Below are 23530 nucleotides of genomic sequence, written 5' to 3' on the forward strand. Positions count from 1 at the left end.
ATATGACCAGTTCATCTCCACAGGAACAAAAAAGTCTAATGGCTAAGGACAGAATAACTTTCCATGTTACTATCTGTATGTCTACACCCAGCCACTAGTTCGGCGGCTGGGAATCGAAGTTCTGGGTTCGACTTATCGCGTCTTGTCTGGACGCGATAAGTCGAACCAGGAAGTGATCGCCGTCGACTGCGGTACTCCAGCTAGACGAGAGGAGTGCCGCGGCGTTGACAGGGGAACCGCGGCGTCGACGGGGGAGCCTGCCTGCCGCGTGTGGACCGAGGTAAGTTCGAACTAAGGTACTTCGAACTTCAGCTACGTTATTCACGTAGCTGAAGTTGCGTACCTTAGTTCGAATTGGGGGGTAAGTGTAGACCAAGCCTGAGTAACTGAAACTCTGCTATCAGCAATGACTAATGTGAGCAATAGCAGGTGAGAAAGTTTACGAAGCACAAGTATTCATACAATTCTCTAGTGACATGTAGAGCGTCTAAAGAGCACTAATAGCTGCAGCCAGGATCAACATTAACTTTCACTCAGTGTGATTATATATGTAGGCATATACGTTTTTCTGAACATTGTAAAACCTTTCTTAAACAAATTCTCCCACAGTATCTCAAATGACACAATGTAAGTTAGGGGGACAGCTCAGCAATGTTACAGAACATCCAGTTTAGCAAGGACCCAAACAATGGTTGTTTTGTCTGTTGCAGATCTAAGGCCAAATGTTTATTCCATTGATGTAACAGAACCAGGATTTCTAACTTTATCTTAAAATTTACACAATCTTCATACAGAACAGATGGAGCAAACCAGTTCCCAACCTGCTTAGTTTAACAGTTTAAAAAAAATGTTTTTAAATGAAAATGTTTTGTTTAAATATTACTTGATAGTTAACCATTATAAAAGCAAGTTGGAATCTGGTTTATAGTCTTTCACTTGGCTCTGCCAGTGTCATAAATGACTTCATTACAGCTGCTTCCAGCACTAGGCTCAGAAATGTCAATTAAAAACTTAAAAATAGATTTCATAGATTGCTCATGATGGGACCTGATTCTGACATTGTGGACTTTTCCTTGATGTGCTGAGCAAAATAGGTGCTGTTCTCCTTTAAATAAGACAAAATTGGAGACCTAAACAGGGTTCTTTCTTATAACAAAAATGGTCTAGCTCTCTGTCTGTCTAATTTGGTTGCTCTTCTATGAAAAATGACTCTCAATAAAATGGCTGCATCTAACCCAGCAGATCTGTTTCCTGCTGACTTTGAAGACATAAAGATTTTACTGCTTTTTACTCCTGCAGAGCTCAGACAGAGTGAGCTGGATTCTATTCTGGCTCACGCATCATCAACAGAATTATTAAGATCAACATCACCCTCTCATGTGGCAAACCCAAAGGAAGGGACTAAGGAGGGGAAAATCTATACAACATTCTCCTTGCAGTGATTTCTCTTTGTTAATATTGTTGGGAGAGGAGGGATTTCCCCTCCCTCACCCCATCATTACAGTATTTTGGCCTGACTCCCAAACTGTACAGATCCCCAGGGTTCTACATGGATCCCAAGGCATCAGCAGGAGGCCAGGACTATCCACATTGGGAGGCTCTGGATGGAATGCTGGCTCTATTGAAATCATGTGCGTTTTTTGTTATTGACCTCAATGGGGCCAGGATGTCATCATGTGTTTCCAAGCCCTCCTAATACTGTGGCTGTAGTAGCCTTCCCTGGCATAGGTCTCTCCAAAGAGCATCTTTGGGCTGTGCCGGAGACTACCTTTTAAGGAAGAGCCCCATCACAAAGGGGGAACCAGAGAAAGACACTGCAGCCTGGAGTCAGAGTAGGTTAATGTCCTTCCCACCACAACCCCCAATCCTGTTCACTCCTCCAACTTCCCCTATTCAACAGCCTATTCAAGGATTGCATGGAGTTCCACCACACACATCCAATCACAAGGATTAAGGCAGCGGTTCACAAACTGTGGGGTGGGACCCCAACGTGGGTCGCAACCCAATTTTAATGGAGTTGCCAGGCCCAGCATTAGACTTGCTGGGACCCAGGGCTGAAGCTGAAGCCCTAGTTCCACTGCTACCCAGGACACCGGGGCTAGGGCTCTGCCCCCCCTCTCTCCCAACCCGGGGTGGCAGGGCTGGGCTCCAGCTTCCTCTCCCCCGGGGGGTCATGTAGTAATTTGTTGCCATAAGGAGACTGCAGTGCAATGAAGTTTGAGAACCGCTGGGTTAAGGGATGCAAGAGACCTTATGGGATTGTTTGCCCCATGAGTGAAATTCATCCTTTCTACCCTAAGACACAGGCTTTTAGTCATTTCTTAGCATATTTTATTTTTATCTTGGTCTATTAATATTGGATTTTACATAACTATCCTTTTACATACTGTGTCAAAGTAGCTGCTCATATCATAATATTATATTGAGGGGAAAGTGCTATACAGAAAGACTTTAAATGATCACTTTTTATTTCGTTAGTGAGAACAACTGCTTTTATGATCCTGCCATGGGGAAAATGGCTAATAAAATAGGACTTTCTGTATTTTTTTTTTTTTATCATACAGCTATTGTTGCTTCTCGCTCTGCACTTTTAAGAAAGAGATTGGTATCCTAAACACCTAGAGTTGGTTGATGAGTCTAAATCAGGGGTTCTCAAACTGGGGGTCGGGACCCCTCAGGGTGTCGTGAGATTATTACATGGAGGTCATGAGCTGTCAGCCTCCATCCCAAACCCCGCTTTGCATCCAGCATTTATAATGGTGTTAAATATATAAAAAAGTGTTTTTAACTTATAAGGGGGGTCGCCCTCACAGGCTTGCTATTTGAAAGGGTTCACCAGTACAAAAGTTTGAGAACCATTGGTCTGAATTATACAAAAGAATGACTTTCATCATACCCCTCAATTTAGGGATTTTTTTTGGTTTCAAAAACTAGGTTAATTAGCTCTGGGGAATCCTAAGCAATTATTCATTAATAATTACAAATAGGAAACTCCAAAAACAACCGCTCAGGGTTCTCAGATGGAAGAACATGAAACAGACTCACATTCATTGATGGGTGTTCTAGGGGACAGGTTCTGCCAAGCCCATAGGGGAAAAGGAGCCGTTCACCCATGTTTGTACAGTACCTGCGCCATGGGCCTGCTTCTCCCTTTGAGCTGGCTCAAACATGTGAGGGCAGGATACACCCCAAAAGCAAGTGTGTAGTAGTGGGCAAGTCAGGGAGTCCAGGAAGACCTTATAGCTCCCAGGGCTCCCTTCATGGGGTGAGGCTCTGTATTGTCCCTGCAGGCTGTGTCTAATAGGCCTGTTTGAGTTCTTAATTAGAAGGAACGCTGCTGTATTCAAGACCTCCTCCTTGAGCCTTGGGAATCTCTGCTCTGATGCGCTTGCATGCCCTTTAGGGGTCCCGTCATTGCAGCTTAGTTTGATGGGTGAGTGATCCTTTGCTGTGATGGCCCCTATGGCATGGAAGTCCATCCACTTGGGCCCACCCTTCCTCACTTTAAAAAGCTATTGGAAACATTTTTAGAGCTATTCTCTATTGGTATTGGTCTAGGCCTGTGAGGTCCCCCCCTCCTCCCACACCTCCCACCTTTTTTAATGACCTTCTTTGCCTGATCAGCATTTTATTTAGTTATGTAGCTTAGGATGTCTTATCTGTATTTCTTCAAGACAATACGTGCAGGATCCATGTGACTTCAATAGGAGCTGGTGGATGCTCAGCTTTCTTGAAAACCAGGACACATATACAGATAGGTGCTTCAATATGGACTTAATAGTTTAATGTTAAACACCCATGGCTGAGTTTCCCTCAGCATGTTATCTCTGAATTTCAGCACGTCTCCCCACAGAATTGCTGAGCATGCTCCACTCTCCGTCCCTGCGCTGCAGCGGCTGAGCTGGACTTTCGTGGCAGTCGCTGCTTCCATCTGCCAGGAGTTGCTGTGGTGCCAGCTACAGGAACTGAGAGCAGGGAGACTCTCTCTTGTGCCCATGTGCTTCCACTGCTGGCCCCCAGGCAGTATGGAGGTGGAGCAGAAGCCAGACTGGAATGCAGAGGTGTGAGAACTGAGGAGACGGAGACTAGGAGCAGATGGGAGGAAGCAGAAAATGTCAGGGCTGTCTCAGGGGGACAGGGTACTGGCAGAGCATAATGACATGTCTTGGTTATGGCAGGGATGAAGAGGCTTCCTTGGGTGGGAGAGGGAGAAGGAGGTGGGGAAGGCAGCAGGCCTGTAGCATCTCAATGGGATTTCTCTGGGTTTCAAAAGGATCCAGTGTAATCTGTGCTCTAGTCTGTGACCTCCCCCCTACTTTGTTTCGGACTATCAGGCTCTGCTCTGTGTTGCAATTACTGATCTGAGAAACAATGGCAAAGTCAGAGACCGCATCTGCACCTCAAGCTGGGGGTGCGATTCCCAGCTCCAGGAGACAGACGCACGCTAGCTCTCATTGAGCTAGAGCACCAAAAATAGAATGTAGCCGCAGCAGCGTGCATGGTGGGAGGGGCTAGTCACCCCGTGTACGTACCGCTGAGACAACGGTTTGTTTTGCATATTTGTAGGAAAATCGCAATAGGGTGAGCCACATCCCGAGGGCTCCTGCCATCAACAGTGTCACTGTGTCCTTACAACATACAAGTGTTGCATCTGATAAGTGGCGTATGGAGGTTTCCTTCTTCATCAGGCCTGTATGTTGATATTGAGCTGGGTGGGAGGGGAGGTCAATACAGGGCAGTCCAGTTTCCAGGGCTTGGGATCAGCCTTAGGGTTAACCTCAAGGGTAATTCGGTGTGTCCCTAGCCCCTGTTCTGGGGGGTATTTGAGGTGTAATAGAACAGCCTCCTTCCCAAGCACTATGTGATGGGCAATGGGAATATCCTCGTTTTCCTTCACTCTCCTAGGAAATGTTCTGTAGTAACAAGTAACTGTTGCGTGGCTGCATGTACCATGCAGAGGGGGAGAATATGAAGGGTACAGTAGAGCAGTTCCATTATCAAGTTCTGGGGTAACTTGAGAGACAAATCAGTCCATCCCCATTAGTTGTACTGGACACTGTTAGAGGTGCAGTACAGTGCAGCCCCCTTCTCAAGCCCAGGGAATGTAATGGATAATGGCCTCATCCTCATCACACTTAGAGGCGATTTCACTGTACCATGGCTTCATATCCACTGTAGTCTCATCTGTCCTCTCCTTTTCCCTACACAGGATACATTTTTGTGGAGCTGCCTTAACTTGATCAAGCTGCATCAGGAAAGAACTTTGTTCTGGGATCCAAAGCTCACAATAATTCGGAGGCCCCCAAAGTACAGGAGTTCCTGCCAGAGCCCGCACTCCCTGGTGGATGGCAAGTATCCAGTAATGAAGGCTGTAGCCATTCCCATCAGTTAAGGAAACAGACCTTGATTTTCTTCTGCAAATTCCACTGTGGCCTTTCCTCAGCATTCTGCCCTTCTCCTTCCAGCATCACAAATGATCCCCTTACCTCTTTGAATTATGATTTCCTGACTTATAAGGGGTTGGGCTCAAAGCTTCTACATAATACATAAGGGGAATCCCAGCAGCTGTTCCAACAGGAATCCCTCTCAAGCAATATCATCATGGTGTCCTCTGGAAACCTGCCTGCTCAGTCGCTCCCTGTCATGGAGCTCTTTAGCTGGTTCCATTCCCTCAGGGCTATAGGGAAAGCTCCACTGTATAGGGGACAGGCTGTAATGTTAGTAGTTCCCACTGGGACATGACAGTCTCACTTCGTCTTTTCTCTGCCTAAGGCATGGTTCTTGCAGCTCTGAGTGAGATCCATTGGGAATGGCTGATGGGAATCTGGGTGAATGTATTTCTCTGTGTCAAGCGCAGGTGGTGTGGTGTGGGTGGTGGTGGGGGAGGATTCAGGTAGAAGAGGAAGGAGTAGCTGAGTGGCTTGTTTCTGGGGAGACCCAGAGGGTCCAAGTGGTGTCATAGACAGCTGGAGAAGCAGCCTGGAGGGTCTGTAGATTATCTCGCTATGCATTGATAAGCTACAATTTGAATTGTGCTCTGGTTTGTGACCTATCTTTCGTCTTAATTTCAGCATTTCGGGCTCCTCTCCAATTCCAAACACCTGTGTCATACTAAGGAGACCAAGAAATGCACCTACAAGCAAACACCAATAATGATTTCATTGGCTACGTTTGATTGAGTAATTGCATAAGAACTCAGTGCCTTTTCCTCCAATGCTGCTTGGACTAGAATATCTTCATCACTATGAAGACAGAACTAGCACCTATTTCCAGGCAAGTTAAGTCAATTCAAATCCCACAGAATAACTTCCAGACCACCAAATATTAATTCCAATCATTTTTATCTAGCATATAGAAGTCATATCAGACAGGCAAGGCACCGTCTGTCATTCAACCTTGAGCTGTCAGCGGTATAAAAATCACTCTCTCCATTCACTCTTGTGACATTTTTACAGTTGATTAGCAAGAAGAAGTGGGAAAATTCAGGTCTAAAATCCCATTAAAATATGGCAAATGTAACGCAGTTCTGCAATAGAAAACACTGTGAATGTAAAAGGAAATTAAAAGGAAGGGTGGTTTTTTTTCCAAGTTAAAAACTGAAAGAACTGCCACATTATTAGTTCCCTCCCCTTCTCTCATTCTGCATGATTAGTGAATTCACTTTATCTCTTCCCTTTAATTACTATTGGTACTTCAAATCCACATGATACCTGTCTCCTTCCCTACTGTGTTTTTGCCCATCTCTTCATTCTGGGATGCCCTTGCTATCTTTTGGTCTGCCTCCATCATACTAATGCCCTCTCTATAAGCTTGGCAGTATTACCAACCCCAGGCGTTCAAAAATAATGAAATTGGCCTAAAAATCAGGAGATTTAATAACTGGGCTGCTGCTTTTTGCTTTCTCGTATTTGAACCTTTAGGATTTGTGTTTTCCTGTGTAACAACGAAAGCAGGAAACTTACTTTTTTTGTTAAAAGATTTTCATGGGATTCCAGGAGATGGGGCTTTAAGAAAAACACCAAAAAGCACAAGACTCTTGATAAAATCATCCTCAAAACACTGGCTTGGATCAGTGGCTCATCTGACAGAGAATGACACACTGCAGAAAGTTAGGGCTGTCTGTCTGTGTCACTATGCTATTGACTTCAGTGGAACAAAGAATTGGCCCACAGAGAATAAGAACTTGGTTCTGATCTCATGCCAGTTTTACCTTGGTATTGGCTTCCAGTGACTTACTTCTGATCTTACCCTGATGTTACTAGCTGTGAAGTTACTTCTGATTGATGTGAGTGCAAAGTGAAGCTTGATGTGCAGATTTTCCTGCCTTAGGAGCTTTAACTTCTGGAAGAGAGAGATGGTTTTTAGCATTATTCAGGAGTGTGTGCCTCTTTCTCACACATGCAGTCCACTGCACTATGATACAGCTGGGAAACAGAGGGATTATAGTCCTGTTTCAAGTGTTCATCTCTGCAATCTTAACTAGAAAGTGGCTTACTGATACCTCTGGATTCACTGTGCAGCCCAGATATCAAGAAGTGCAGTCGCCTCTGCCTTTAAACAGTGCATAATTCTCACCAGTTCCTGTAAAAAACAGGCAACCCCCATTAATCATTTTTCCCCATCTTTCAGATAATTTGAAGATGCAGACCTCTTGAATAGTGAAGTGGCCGGTGATTAGACAGCTCAGACACAGATAAGACAAAAATGTGGAAAACAAGTACTGCACACAGCGTGCCAAAATATTATTGACGATCCTGTTTATGTAAAGGATTCTTCATACTAGGAAGTCCAAGCCTTACATATTTGTAGTTCACATCAATACACAAGAGAAATGTCTAGAGATGATATGACCAAACCGAGAAGAAAATATTTGTGGTAACTGTCTTGTAAAATTTGGCAGGATTAGTTAACATGAGATTTCTAATGACCTTAGCAGAGCACTTGGCATTTGGGTTCAATAGAGAAATGCCATTTTGCTATTTCTTTAGATTAAGTGGACTGCAGATATACTTGCAAATCTAATAACTAACAAAGGTTAAACATCAAACACACATAATTAACTAATACTTAATAGTGGTCATTAACATGGTGAGTAGTTTATTAGGGTGGTAGACAGCTGTGCTATGGGAAGGTGGAGCCTATCCAGGGTTTCCTCTGGACTAAGGATGATATGCTGAACTTCAGTGCCACCCACATGTTTTTGTGAAATGGAAACTATACTGTAGGATCACTCAAGAGGTTAATGTGGATGTGACATACATTGGTAGGGATGCCATTGTCTTTCAACAACCACTAGGCCCCAATCCTACAAGTTGTTACGAGTCCGCATGCATGGAGCAGCTTGCCTTATTAAGGCCATAAACAGTGATAATATGAAAACATGAGGATCCAGTTCTATTAACAGATTATAAATATACACAATAATAATCTTGCTGGGCTGTCAAACCACCAAAAGATAAATTGTTTATAAAAACAGTCTGTTTTGGGCCATTCTTTATTCTCTTTCTGTCACCTCCCTTTCTTCTTTTCCACCATTTCATTCCATTCCTATCTGTTATACCCTTTGCCTCCTCCCATTCACTCTCTACAGGCCAGCCGGGCTAGTCTCCCCAGAACAGCTGTAACATACTTGTTTTTACAATGGAGCAGTTCTGATTCACTGATCCACTCTTGTGGATTAAGGTGCTATTTGGTTTGAGTAAGGTCATCAGAATTTGGTCAAAAGATCTGACCGTTATTTTAGGGAGAAGAGTGTATAAAGGAGAGAAATCTTTTGAAATAAGAGAAGCATCCCCCCCCCCCCATTTCTGCTTTTTCTTTTTAATCATTTTCTCTTTCAGAAATTTCACAGACCCATTTTCATTGCTCCCCCCACCTTCTGTTCCATATACATTTTCTTCTGTCTCAGCTGAAGAGGTTGAGGCACTGAGGCAGTATCTTGATTGCTGGCAAAATTCAAGGAACCAACCAGAGTAGAGTGACCAGAGTAGAAAGTTTTGCATACTCACAGTATGCTTACATAGGTGTAACAATTTACTTGCATGGAAATAGATGTTACATCCAGATTGCTGTGCTTTCATGGGCGGATGTCCAATTTATCCAATCAGCATACAGGGATTCCCAGACTGTGCAGCTAATAATAAACAACTATTTAGTGATTATGCAAAACAGGCACCTACAATCAAAAAAAGATCTGTGAGGAAACCAATGGAAAAGGGAAAGATCTATGCAGTTATGTATCAGTAACTATATAACTGCACTTTGATTGGCTGAAATATTCCAAATTAAGAAATGCTGTTCAATGAAATGCTGAAGCAAAATTTAGAGTTTTGCTAACCATGGAGCCCGTTTACTACAACACCATGAATGTTATTCCTAATGGTAAAATAAAATACAACTTACAACACTTAAAAAAAAAAAACCAAACATTTGTCTTGCCCTTTGAGAGTCTGAAAGCTCAACTCTGCTTTCAAATGTTCCCTTAAGCAAGTGGCATTGCAGAGAAACCATAGGCGGTGAAACCTTCCACAACTATACAAGTTGCAGGCCCAATGGTGTTGGACATCTACAATATATTCCAGTAGGAACACAAAGGGAACTGCAAACTATTAGACCAATCCATTCAGAAAAGTCAAGAATACAGAGATTCACAAAGATTTTCTCTTGGGAAAGGGACAATTTCTTCACAAGAAATTAGCTGCCAGGTGAGACCATTGACCATTTGTTTCAGGCCTATGTGATAAAGCTAAGTCATGTGAATTTGAACAGCTATCAGATGGACTCCAAATCATTTGTGTATGATGTAGTTGGTAACCAAGACAAAAACCAGGTTGTTGCCTGACGTGGGCTTGACTTCACAGAGAGCTGTAGATATTAGTGGGGCAAGTGAAAACTGTGCTTCCCAAATGAAAGTGCTGTCATGCAGTGAAATAAATGAAGTGTTTCCAATTAAAAATGTACACTGAGGTACAAAAATAGAATACAAAGGTAAATAAATGGCAGAGTCCAGAGTTTGCAATAGAAGTGAAGGTAATACCAAGACTATGCAAAAGGTGGCCAGCCCAAGATATGCACTGTCATGCTTTCAATGAAAGCAACTATTTTGCAGTTGTATTGCTGTCATGACAAATTGCAAAGAAGAACATTTAATGAACACAGAGGTGGAGGGCAAAAACCACTGCTGGTGATACAGAAACAAAGTGAATTTCCAGACAGATACTGGAGCTAGAAATGTCATCACTGTAAGTGCATACAAACTGATTAGTGACCTTTTACCATTGAAATTAGAGAGACAATGCCTGAATATGTTTCAGTGGATACTGATCCCACTCACGTGGGTTGGGCCAGAAAATTAATGTCAGTCTCTTACTAATAGTCATAACTTTGTGTCATAACTTTATTACAATCAGCCGGCGTTGAAAGCATAAGACTAAATGAACAAAGAGAAATAACGTTGTTTAGAAATGGAAAGCGAGAGAGAGAAGTGATGAAAGGATGCATTTAATATGGAGGAAGTGGGATTAGCTCATGGACTTCTGTGGTGGGGTTGCTCTACTCATCGCTGAATGGCGCTGCCTCCTGGCAGTTCTGGGGATTAGCTTGGTCAGGCCGATGCCCCTTCCAGTGGTTACACCCTGTCAGTTTCTCCTCTGCAGCCCTTCTCTCACTTCAGGAACTGCAGCGGCCTCTTCGTAACTCAGCTGGCTCGGTCACTATTGTGGTCTCCCCTTCCAGGGGAAGTGTATCAAGGTTCCTGCTCTCCGGCCGTCTGAGTCAGTCTTCTGCTTCAGCAGTGGCTGGCAGGAAATCCCAGATCCACCTTTACTCCAGGTTCCGGCTCAGGGACCCTCTACACAGCAACCAAGGCCCATTCCCTGCACCTTGCTGCCTTTCCCTGAGCCACTTCCATATCTCCTGGCCCTCCCCGCTTCTCTGGGTTTGCCAGGCTCTTCACTGCCTCCTCCCAGGGAGTAACTTTAGGCAACTCAGCTCTGCAGCCACCCAAACACTCCTCCCAGGGAGTGACTGCAGGCTTCTGCCTGCCACCTTCTCTGCTTCCAATTTCCTGTCTTTTGGAGAAGCCCTGCCTGTCCCTTGCAGGTGAGTTTCTCTCTAATTAGCTGCCTCCAACCTAAAGCAGTGTGTGGCAGGGGAGAACTGGTGTAGGTGTTCAACTACTAAAGTTATGAGCATAGTATAAATGCTTAGATGGATAGAAGGGACAACAGAATTGTAGGAAAGGAGAGGCTAGCTTTGGAAGCAGATGCTATGAAAGTCAGTGAAAGTGGGAGCGTTACGAGTAGCAGTGAAGTAAGAAAGGTTGATTGAATGGAGATCACAAAAGGAGAGAGGAGTGGGAAAGCGGGATAAAAGAAAACAAAATGGTGGTCATGGTCAGCAAGGGGAAATTCCGAGGCAGATCAGAAAGAGAACATAGTGGTCACTCAGGCAGAGAGAGAACAGAGAGACCAAAAAGATGAGCTTCTATGTAACAGTCACTTTCACCAGCAGAAGATGGTTCCATTTTATTAAACTTGAAGAGAGAGGTCATTCAAATAAGACTGAAAAGGAATTGATTTCCAAGGCTTCTTTTAATGATTCCATGATGTTCTACATGCATCTGTCACCTCAATAATGTTAATTTATTAGAAATTGGCTGAGGAGGCAGGGTTTGGGTCCGTGTTCATCCAGTCTATTGTTCAGGATTTGGGTTAAGAGTAAGGCTGGTTAGAATTGTTTTTGGATAGAAAACTGAGGTTTCAATTAAATAAATTACTGTGTAAGAAGTGTCTGCTTTCCAGGGAAATTGTTGCGTTTTCATTGAAAACTTTTTGGCTGAAAACTTTTAGTTTTAGGTTGAAAATCTTTTTTTTTTTTTTTTTTGGACAAATAGTTGAAATTTTCCATGGAAAATTATACTGTTTCCTGACCAGCTCTAGTTCTGGCCCGAATCAAGTTTAAGATTCTAGTTCAGGATTGATGGGATCAAAATCTCACAAGCTCCTCTCTAGGTATTGTGGCCCAGTTATGATTGCCATATTTCTTCCATCCAGAATTGCTTCTTGTTTTGAATCTCCCTCATAACCAATACCTGGAGGTGTATTTGGATCATGGGATTAAACTCTTTATGGTTGTTTTCCTCCTTCCCATCCACCCAAAAAACTTAGATTTTTGGCTTCAGTTTTGATTGGTGTCTATATGTGATTAAAACCCTCCCGACTTTGCCTCAGTCTTATGACCTGATGTCCCTTTGGGGTTGTGGTGGAGAAGAGGTTAGTGTCCTTATGTAGTCTCTTCAGCAGAAGTTATATTTTTCTTTTACTTTTGCATCTTTTTCTGGCCACTGTCAGACACAGGATATTGGACTAGATGGATATTGGGTCTGATCCAGTATGGCAATTCTTATGTTCCTAAATATGCACTGCTAGCTTCTTTTTCCTTTTTTGGATTGCCATTGCGAAATCATCTCAACCATAAATAATATTGTTTGATTCTAATCCAGTGTCACAGCTGTTCACAAGGTACCCACATGTTTAACGACAGGAAGAATGTGTATATTTACATCAGAGGCTTTATGGCATTCAGCTAACCACGCAATCTAACTGGGAGACTGTGCTGTCTAATGCAGGAGGATTAGGAGTTCCAGGAGCCTGAGGTTTGTTCCAGCGTCACTCTGCCAGTGAGTCAATGTGTGACTGCTTAAAACCATTTTGTGACTCAGTTTACCTATCTGTAAAAAGCACATACATTATCCACTGTACCTCCCAAGAGTGTTTTGAGGTTGAAATGGTGTTTTGAGAACACACTGTGGTGCTTACTCAGTCAAATACTATCGATAAGCAGCATTTCCAGGCTGTCTGCCAGAGAAGTAAACAAAATGGGGTTTTTAAGGCTGCCACCCACATGAATAGTATGCTTGCAACACTCCTCCTTCTCTATCGTCTGTTGGGTTTATTCATAGTCACACCAAATGAGTGTGGAGTGAAATAACTTGATAATGAGTATAATTAAGACAGGTATAAATACATAAACCTTTTTAGAAAACCTTTTTCCCCCATCAAAATTTTGACCGGGGGGGGAGAAGAGTGGGCGGCAGGGCAGGGTATTTTTTTTTGGTGCACCATATGTGGATGTAGTGAGTAAATGTTAGCTTTGTCTTTTTTTTTTGGTCCGTTAGGAGTTATGCACCATAGCGATGTATAAACAAGAGGTGACCATTTATGCACGGCAAAAAGAGGTTTCGTGAATGATAGGAAAACAGTAAATGATGTGGAAAACCCCATTTCACATTCTGGTAGGGATAGAATCACTACCTGAGAAATCCAGATTACCATGCACTGATTATTTTTAGTGAGCAGGTTGAATGGGGTGAGTGCTGAGCTAGTATTCTGAAGAGTTGCAACAAAGCCCTCTAATATTTTTCAGGAGAAAGAACTTTAACTGCTTGCTCCAGTGTGGCTCATTGAAGTGAGTGCCAAGTGCATAAACAAAGCCCTGGAAGAACTGGCAAGCGTACAGAAGGTCAAACCCCAAAGTGCTTGTTGTTTGTGAGTAGCAGCTCTAGCAGAAGACTGGGCCGGGGTCGTAAATGGTGCTGTGCACTGCAGGTGTTGAGCAAAGGACGAAATAACTATTTGCAGCATAATAGACTGATAGTAAGCGACGCAGCACATCTGTGCTGTAGTAATCGTGCTTCGGTGGTGCGCTGCAATCAGATCTGTGTGGGCAGAACCTTGCACCCATCTGGAGTCCCATTGACTTCAATAGGGCTGAAAGGTCTGCCCACCACAGATATGATCACAGGATTGGCAGCTAATGCTTTTAGGGAGTACGTAAGCTTCTTTTCTTTTGTTTTCAAGAAATAGCCTTCAGGAACAACTGGAGCTGGCTTGTGCTGGTGTTGTACTCCCATCTACATTGCCCAGCACCTGTGCAGATCCAATAGCTCTGTATTTGTATGTATAATTTCTAGTTCATAATAGCACTTCAGACCTTATGGCACTTCTCAAGTGGTTAAATTCACTTGGCTTTCAGATATCTTCCTTGTATAACACTAGGTGAGACATGGTGATCACCAAGAAAAGCACTTCCTGCCTGGTGTATCTTGTCACCCAGTAATGTCTAGGGAGCATTGTCTGATAAGAATTTCACCTGGTGCCTGTAATACAATGGAGCTCGTGGTTCTGAATTTCTGAATTAATGGTTCTGAATTAATGAAGCATAAATGTTCCAGTGGGGGACTGCAACAATGCTCATCTATTAGCATATAGAATGGAATGGATTTGGAATATGGAAGTTTTGAGTCTCATCAGTTAGCATGACGCGAGCTGGAGAAATCGAATGATTTGATTTTTAATAAGAATTTCAAGAGAAATCTCCGTAGTAAAACAAAAATCATTGAAGTTGGAGGAACCTAGTAGTAAAATACTTATGTGCATGTGTCCAGGCATGCACAAAAGTAGGTGTGATAGCGAGAAAGTTGCATATCCGTATGTTCTATGATCCAGTGCACAGAGCCTGATTTCTCACCACCTTACATGCTAGTGAGTCATCTAAAACTGTGTCAAATGGATATAAAGTGAGATCTCCAGTGTGATTACACAAAGTGCAAGGCAGTGGAAAATCAGGCCCATGATGTAAATAATGGTCACTCCTTTGAGCTGGGAGCCAATGATGGGAAGAAGAAAGATAGGGGTTGGCTTATACTAGATAGGAGGAGCCCAGAATGCTAAAAATATCCCTTACGTTAGTGGTGCCAGCGGCTATGTCGTGTCACAGTTTGGAGGAAAAGGAGCTGAGATGCCCATTTGCCCCCATTATGCTTTTTGTTCATTATCATCATTCATCAGGTGCTGTGTCGCATATAGCATTTTCCATCCCTTTTTGGCCATGTGGTCTGGTACTGCTCAACAGCAGCAATCTGTTGATTCTGGACCGCTGACTACTACTGGCTGGCACACTAGGCTGCAGGGTGACTTAACTGTGGCAGACAGACGGAATTGTTTCCAATGTACACCTAAGGAGGCCCTCAGTAAAGCAAACATTGATTTTGGAGGGGTGGTTTTTTTTTCTACCTACCTGCTGCCAGAAGGCTGTAAATAAGATCCCTATATTTTTTCCCTATTAATATGAACCCATATTGAAACTCTGAGACCTGGCTGAGCATTTCTGGAAGTCTGCACAGTACTAAAAAAAGCAGGTCCACACCAGTTGTTATGGACCAGGTAGAATGAGCTCAGGCATTGGAGGCAAAGCTGAAGTCCATGGGTGGCCTATTACTCCTGGTTCACTGGGTTCATCCTGCCTTGATGGACTAACTCCCACTATTATAAATCATATAGATGTGATTTTCTTCCTGAAGTAACTTGTTTGCTTTATTTATTTGGAAAATGTCAGTAACTGCACTCTCGACAGCCTCTGCAGTTGAACTTGCCATAACTGAAGCTTACTCAAGAATGTTTAGTCTTAACAGTGTGTGGTTTCCTTTAGTGACTTCTGAACCACATTCTGAAGAGAGACGTGCTGGTACTGAAGTATGGTAAATATACTTCCAGATAAGCCACTGGTATCTCAGAAATAACCCTCTTCTCTCAAATAAAGGCAAGCCACACAGTTGAGGTGCCCTGTCTCCTAGAAGACAGACAGATAGACACAGTCTCTCTTTCTCTCTCTCTTTCTCTCTCTCTCTCGATCTAGGGATTGGTTTAGAACAGAGAAACTATTTTTAGAACAATCAGACAGCTTATTCACAGTATTATTTATATTTAAACTAAAAATAATATTTATAATTTCACTGAACCAAAAAAAATCAATGTTACTGGGGAAAAACGGTGCTTACAATAAATAAGACAGTTTATTTGAAGCTGGCACTAAACATCCATAGGAAACAATGGCTCTTCCCTTTAAAAACAGAGAAATAGCAAAGCAAACTAGACAGCTATTCAAAAGTGGCTGCCTGTGAATGGCTCTCAGAAGTCAACTATATTCTGTGTTGTGCAGCAATAGCTAAGGGATTGCTTGGGATGAGTGAAATACCCAAAGGTGCCTGTTTGGAACTTTTTTCTTTGAGTCACTTTATTTGCAATATGATAGATGGCTGTAACTGTGCTTACTCTCTAGCTAAATGCCTCTGTGGTATTCCAAACTATAGACTCTGTAGGGGTGTCCCAAGAGAGAGAGACTGACTGTTCATGTCTCTCATTTTTAAGAAGGAGTAATTGTTACTATGTTTTTATTCATATGTAGCGATTGTCAGAATCAATATGGCGCTTCAATCAATCTAAATTTTCAGTGCATGCTTTTCCACTGTGCACTTAGGGCCTGAATCAAAAACCATTGAAGTGAACGGAAAGACACTCATTAGCTTCGGTGGGCTTTGGATAAGCCCTAAGCTTGCCTTTAACACCCTGTGCTTCATAAGTATTCTAATATTTTGTTTGTAATGGATATGTGTATGGGAATGTGTAGGGCTGTGTGCTTCATCTGTTCCTTTTCAGACTGATTCCACTTTCCCAACTAAGCTGTAATCTCGCAGAGAATAGCGGAGAGTGGAGGCTCATGGGAGCAGGAAAACTGCCAAAAAATATTTTGCATCACCCTTATTTCAGTTCATTAAATCTATCAATCTAAGGTCAGAAGGGACCATTAGATCATCTAGTTTGATCTTCTGTATAACACAGGCCATTGCATTTCACCCAGTTACCCCTGAATTGAGCCCAATAATTTATGTTTGACTAAAACATATCTTCCAGAAAGGCATCCAGTCTTGATTTGAAGACTCAGAGATGGAGAATCACCCCTTTCCTTGGTGGTTTGTTCCATGACCACTGTTAACCTCACTGTTAAAATTTGTGCCTTATCTCTAAATTGAATTTGTCTGGCTTTAACTTCCAGTCATTGGTTCTTGGCATTTACTTCAGGCCTCAAATCATTTTTGTGACTCTTCTTGCACCTCTCCAGTTTTTTAACTTTCTTTTTAAAAACCTGGACAGCAGAACTATACACAGTATTCCAGGATTAGTGTCGCCAGCAGTAAAATCACCTCCCATCTCCTACTCACTATTGGGCAAAAGCAAATGCAGAACTGGCTACAGCATCAAGGCCAAGATCAGAAACATATGAGGGGAGGGAGCGATGGGAGGAAACTCAAAAAACAAACCAAAAAAAAAAAAAAAAAACCCCACCTCACAAGGTATTTACAATAGCCATAAGGACATATTTTAGATGTAGACTATAATTAACCTTTAGATTGCCAAACAATATTAAAACTAATACATCTGGAAAGAGATTTGCTTCCATGACTAACAATGACACCTGTTGTACTAGCTAGGGTAAAAATTGCAAGTGCATCAGCTGATCACCAGCAGGGCTCAGAGAGAATTAGCGTTATTAGGCCCATGAAGTAATAGTGGCTGGATACATTATGAGTTTGTTTCACCTTCCTCTGAAACACCAACTAGAAGCCAGGCTATTGAACTACATGACCATGGTCTTTTTCAGTATGGCAACCCTCACTGCATATTTTTTAAAACTGGCTACTCTTTTGACCAAAATGATTGCAATGTGATGCCAAAATAAAATAAGAATGATTTGGCAGGAGACAAAAAGCCCACAGATAAGTCCAAAAACATGGAGACTTGGGTGCAGAGTCAGAATCTGGGGGGAACATGTGAAATCATTGCATGGACAAAGAAGAGACGAGGGAATATAGAGGGGAAATCTAACAAACATCTTAGCTGTTTGTATACTAATGCAAGGAGTATGGGGAATAAACAGCAAGAACTAGAAATACTAGTGAATAATCACAAATATGACATAGTTGGCATTACAGAAATTTGTGGAATAATTCACATGACTGGAATATTGGTATAGAAGGGTACAGCTTGTTCAGGAGGGACAGGCAGAGAAAAAGGGGGGAAGTGTTGCTTTGTATATCAAAGATGTATGCACTTGGACTTAGGTTGAGATGGAAGTGGGTGGCAGACCTGCAGAAAGTCTCTGGTTAAGGATAAAAGGGGTAAAAAGCAAGGGTGATGTCGTGATAGGGGTCTACTATAGACCATGCAATCAGGAAGAAGATGTGGATGAGACTTTTTTAAAACAACTAACAAAATCATCCAAAACACAGGACTTGGTAGTGATGGGGGACATGGTCAGGCTACCTGTTATTGTCTGCTGCCTATTGCAATTTGCTGGGCTGCGACACAGAGCACCTGTGTTGGGGCTGAGGGGGAGGAGCCGTACCTTGGAAGGAAAGTTACTGCGGAGAGACAGGCACCTTCCCACCCAATCATGGCCTCAGCAGGTCTCCAGATCTTGGGCATGGTGCTCTCGGTGGTGGGATGGCTGGGCTCCATCATCACCTGTGCCCTGCCCATGTGGAAGGTGATGGCCTTCATTGGCAACAACATTGTGGTGGCGCAGAACATCTGGGAGGGGCTGTGGATGAATTGCCTTGTGCAGAGCACAGGCCAGATGCAGTGCAAGGTTTATGACTCCATGCTGGTGCTGCCCCAGGACCTGCAGGCTGCCCATGCCATGATGGTCATCTTGGTGCTGGTGTTGCTGGTGAGCGTTGTGGGCACCAAGTGCATGAACTGCATGGAGGACGAAGGCTCCAAGGCGTGAATCATGATGATCTCTGGAGCCATCTTTCTGGTCTCCAGCATCCTCTGCCTCATCCCAATATGCTGGTTGGCCAACACGATCATCCAGAACTTCTACAACCCGCCAGTGTCCGAAGCTCAGAAGAGGAAGCTGGGGGCCTCGCTCTACATCGGCTGGGCTGCCGTGGCCCTGCTGGTTCTGGGGGGCGGCCTCCTCTACTGCACCTATCCCGAGAAGAGCACCAACTACAGCGCCTGTTACACTGCCGCCGTCTCCGAGTCCCGCAGTGACTATCCCAGCAAAAACTATGTCTGAGGGGCAGGCAGCCTGGGGTTTCTCAGTGGGGGTGGGTGGAGGGCGGAGCCCCCTCTCCACATGAGACTCCCTGTTGCAAAGCTGGCTGGTTTGGGGGTGGTGTCCTTTCATGTTGGACCAATGGTACTGGCTCCTTTGCTGGTAGAGTTTAACAATTACGCCTTTTTGGAGAAAAGGGTGATGATTGCTTTAAAGGAAGCATGTGTCTGGCATCAGTTCAAAAATCCATCTCTTGACACGGGCAGTCTATGCAACCGTTGACCTGTATTTAATCTGCCTTTGGTGGTTAAGAGTATTTAAAGGGTTGTGACAACTCTTGCCATATATCGATGTCTAGGACTTCCTTGATCCTTGAAAATCAGGGTTATAACCAAGGTATGACACAGAGAGTCTGCTCTGTGTGTTGGGTCTGTCGATGATCTCTTCCTGGTGATGGCTGACGATCAGGGGTCCTTTCTGATGATGTTATATCGATCAACTGCTTGCATTACGGTGGGCCATGAGATGTTGTTGGTTCAGTTGTGGTCCCTGGTGAGAGTGAACAGAGTTGCCCACAGGAGGCTCCATTCCTTTCTGGTGGAGAGATCCCAGAAGGCATTGTTGGGTATATATATCTGATCTCCTCTGAAAGCACAGAGTTCTTTGTTGTCATTTCCATTCCTCCGTGTGTATGTGATGCTCTTGGATGTAGCATCTGAAGTGGTCTCATGTTGGAGGGACTACTTCAAAAGGTGAGGGGAAGTTAAATCTCCAGGCTCAGTCAACCCTTGTCTTCTCAGCTTAAATGGCTAGCAAGGATGGTGGTGGTTTTTGTGTTGTTTTCCCTTTTGAACTTGAAATTGGACAGAGATCAATACCTAATTTGAGATAGACCAATACATTTCACCTGAGGTGAATTCAGCCTAGTGACCTTCCGGTGAATATCTCCATATCATATTAGCTCTCCCCTCCCCCTCTGCCCCCACTTACTTCTCTTTATAAACAAACAAAAACAAAATCAATAAAAAGCTGTGTGCCAAGTAATCCTGCAGTTTAGAAACATCTCTAACAGTTCCTGCTGAACATGTATCCCTTGACAGCTTTGGGGATAATATTTGGGTCTGAACTAGAGTTTAAAATGGCAACATGTAATTGCTAACTGCCAGGGACGGACACACACAGACTGTTTAAGAATAACCTGTTTTTCAGTGCAAGGAATCCGGAGCTATTTTGACATGTTGATGTCTTGTAATTGAATTATTAGATGGGCAGTGAGAAGTCATATTATTTCTTAAAAACTATGATTTTTGTTTACATACCCAGATGAAGTTTAGCATTGTGCAGTGTCCTACTCATCTTTTCCTTTCCGCAACTTTGTCTCATTTCTGTGTTGCTTACATTCTGGTTAATTTTGACTAGCAGAATGTCCAAGACAATTACCTCATTGTCTCTTTTGTCTAGAAGTGAAGGTATGGAATAAATAATAGTTTTATTAATGAAAAGATGCTACTAAAGCTTCCAAGAGTCATTAGCAGGCAGGATGAAATGCTCATCCTACGCATGCTACAGTGCATTTATCAGCTTGTGCATATTTTGAAATAAATGAATATAAGTAAAAAATTGCTTCAAGCATTTAAAACATAAATCTGATGTTTTGGAAAAATAAGATAGGGAGATAACAACCCTGGGTCTGGCTGAGCTTTGCTTGTGGCATGGACTTGGATTGCTGGGGTGGGTGGAAGGTGGCTTTAAGCCACCTTTATGCTTCCCTGATCCTTGGCCTGACTGGGGATCAAGTAGTCCCTAGGTGAAATTTAGAGCAGCCTAAAGGCTGCCCCAAGTTACTCTGGCTAGTGGGGGGCCCTTGGTATTGCTCAGTTGGCTGAGGATCACCAGAGTGCAATGTACTTCGGCTGCCTCCTCCCACCTCTAGCCATGTTCTCGTCTTGCCTCTCCTCATCCACAAGACTCCTCCTATGCAGAGGGTAGAGAAGGGGAAGCATAAAATCACCTATGCTGGGTTTACACCAGAGGAATCCCTGGCATTCCTGCTAATATAGTTCTCTTGTATAAATATATTTTCAGCTTCTGTGCTCAGGCTGTTAGCAGCAAACACAATTGTTCAGGCTGTAGAACACTTTCTGTTGTAACCCTCTATTTCACTGGATCTATGTCTGTAACTTTCTGAAAACTTCACCTTTGGAGCTAAATACTTTTCTTGGTCTGCTTGAAGATGCAATTTTTTTTGGCAAGTGGAAGTAAAATCTCAGCAGCGATTGTTGAATAATGGCTGTGTTTAGAATCCCCTTCCCCGCAATAACCATGGCTTTTTTTTTAACATGGCTGCAGAAAGAATGACAGAACTGTGAAGCTTGGCATAGTCCTCATTGAGGACTAACATCTTTGCTTAGTGTGATTAAAACTGGGTTTGATTTAACAAAGTTATGGCCCTTTGAAGACTGCAGGTATGTGCAATTAAAACCATATGTACTGGACATGTATGCACATCCTGAAATTATATCACTGCAAACACTCAGGTCAAAAGTACATAGATAGTTAAGTGCACACTGGTTGGTTTGAAGAACTAAAGAGCTCAAATTCAAAGAGATTACACAAGCCTTATTTTTATCTCTTCTAAAAAATATAGGAAATCCCATGCAAAATAATAGTATAAATGCAGTGTTCAGCTTTCAAAGTTAAAACAAAAATAGGCAATGTAAAAGGTTTCAAATGGCAAGTTTAACTCACTCCAGGTGGGTAAATGGAACGAGATTCAACCAGGCAGCCACTGGGTGGTGTAAATTACACTGCCTCCCTAGCAATCCTGGATTCTTACCCTGAAGGAGGTCAGGCAATGTTAGCATGGCTTTTCCTTTTTCTTAGTTTATTTCAAGGGAAGCAAGTGGGATCTTTAGGAGCGCTTACCAGGGGATGCTCTAGAGATCAGTATAGCCCCAGTTGCCCTGGCCAGACTTATCGCCAGAGGTGGAAAAAACCTGAAGTGCTAATTTCTCTGCCTGCCGAGGAAAAATTTCTCCCTAAAGTAGATTGTTCAGTGCCTTTTCCAGTTCAGTTTTAAATCTCTCAAGCAATGGGGTTTCCCTATCTGCCTTTAAACAGCTCAGTAATGCAGTACTAGAAAGCAGAGTAATCGGCATGCTCACTCCTAGAGCGCTAGCTGCTTGAGAGAAGAAGGATCTGGCTTGGGAATAGAAAGCAAAAATCTATGACTATGTATCAGCGAGGCAGGGGTCACCCCAGACAGGTCTGAGTTAGGGTCAAAAGTTTGGAGGGAAATCAGGGCTCCAGAGCTTGAAAGAAAAATAGAAAAGAGTGTTTCATATTATAAAAGCACAGAACGCTGTGTTAAATGGGAAAGGGCTTTTCTCCCTTTACTGCACATAGCTTTCTCTATAGCAATGGTGCACTGGGTACCCACACTTTACCGAGCGACATCTGTCTAGGCACATGAATATTCTACCTGCCAATCCCTTTACATGACAATGACTTTCCAGTAATTTACCTGTCTGATTCAGGGTGATTGGAGGCCAGGATACCTCTAGATCCAAATTTCATAGGGCCTGATTTAAAAACCCCATTCAAGTGAATGGAAAGACTCCCACTGACTTTAATGGGGGTTGGATCCAGGCCCACAATCTCCCTGACATCTGTTGTCTATACCCAGGTAAGCCCCATTTCCGCAGAGCTCTGGACACTCTAACATCTAGGAACCTTCCTAGGCAACCCCCTTTCTGATGTCTATCATTTGATATAAGTTTTTAAATAGATAAAAAAGCAACTGGATCCTCATTTGCTGGGTTCATTCAACTTCTGTTGCAAATCCTCCATCAGAAGTCTCATGTATTCCAGACCCTACTCTAATGCTGAAAAGCTAGGACAAATTGCACAAGAAAGGGGAAAGAGTGGGGAGCAGGGAAATAAAGGGAGATGGCAAGGTTATCTGCCTGTGGCTTATCTCTTTGTATGTATGAAAGAAAAGAGCAGGTACTGGATCAATGCACCTGACTCTCACAAAAGAGTTAAGATGTTTTGCTTAACGTAACTGGGGTGAGTCACTGTGGGCTTTAGTCCTTTTGATACTGTGCTTACAAGTTGAAATCAACTATGGAAATAGGAAACCACCACTTTTTGCCCACAAAAGCCTGACCACACATGCTCACAGCTGGAAGTTACAGGGATTGTCTTTCAGCAAAGTAGCAGGCGCTGCCTTCTTGCAAGAGCAGCCACAGTTGTGGTGGTGACAGGAAAAGAAATCTAAATCACTACAGTGAGCTCTCAGATTGAAACAGCCCTGCATGCTGGCACTCTCAGTGGAGCATCTCCCCCATGTTAAGGATGAAGGCAGGTGCTGACTGCGGGGTACATTCCATGTGCCACCTCTGACGTGCAAGCTACTCTTGAGCCACCCAGGAACTGCACATCAGAGAAGGGTTGTTTAACGTCTGTCTCTCAGAAGTGGTGTACTGGGTTACATTGCCTGTTGTAAGAAGCTACTGGTTTTTTGGGACTGTACTAAACTGAGTAGTCAAGTAAAAGCAATAGAGGATATCACATATAAACAATGAGGATACGTTCGATTCCCCCATGCTTTCCCCCAGGATTTTACTAT

The 23530-nt window shown here is 43.2% G+C and overlaps 1 protein-coding gene across 1 annotated transcript; it reads left to right on the plus strand.

The window, feature by feature from the left end:
• Positions 1-18291: 18291 nt before the first annotated feature.
• Positions 18292-18921, plus strand: LOC135892365 (claudin-6-like). Its single transcript, XM_065420103.1, is given in 1 exon segment — positions 18292-18921. A coding segment is annotated over 1 exon segment (630 nt).
• The last annotated feature ends 4609 nt before the right edge of the window (positions 18922-23530 follow it).

Source organism: Emys orbicularis, chromosome 1 (genome assembly GCF_028017835.1).
Source record: "Emys orbicularis isolate rEmyOrb1 chromosome 1, rEmyOrb1.hap1, whole genome shotgun sequence".
Classification (NCBI taxonomy): Eukaryota; Metazoa; Chordata; order Testudines; family Emydidae; genus Emys; species Emys orbicularis.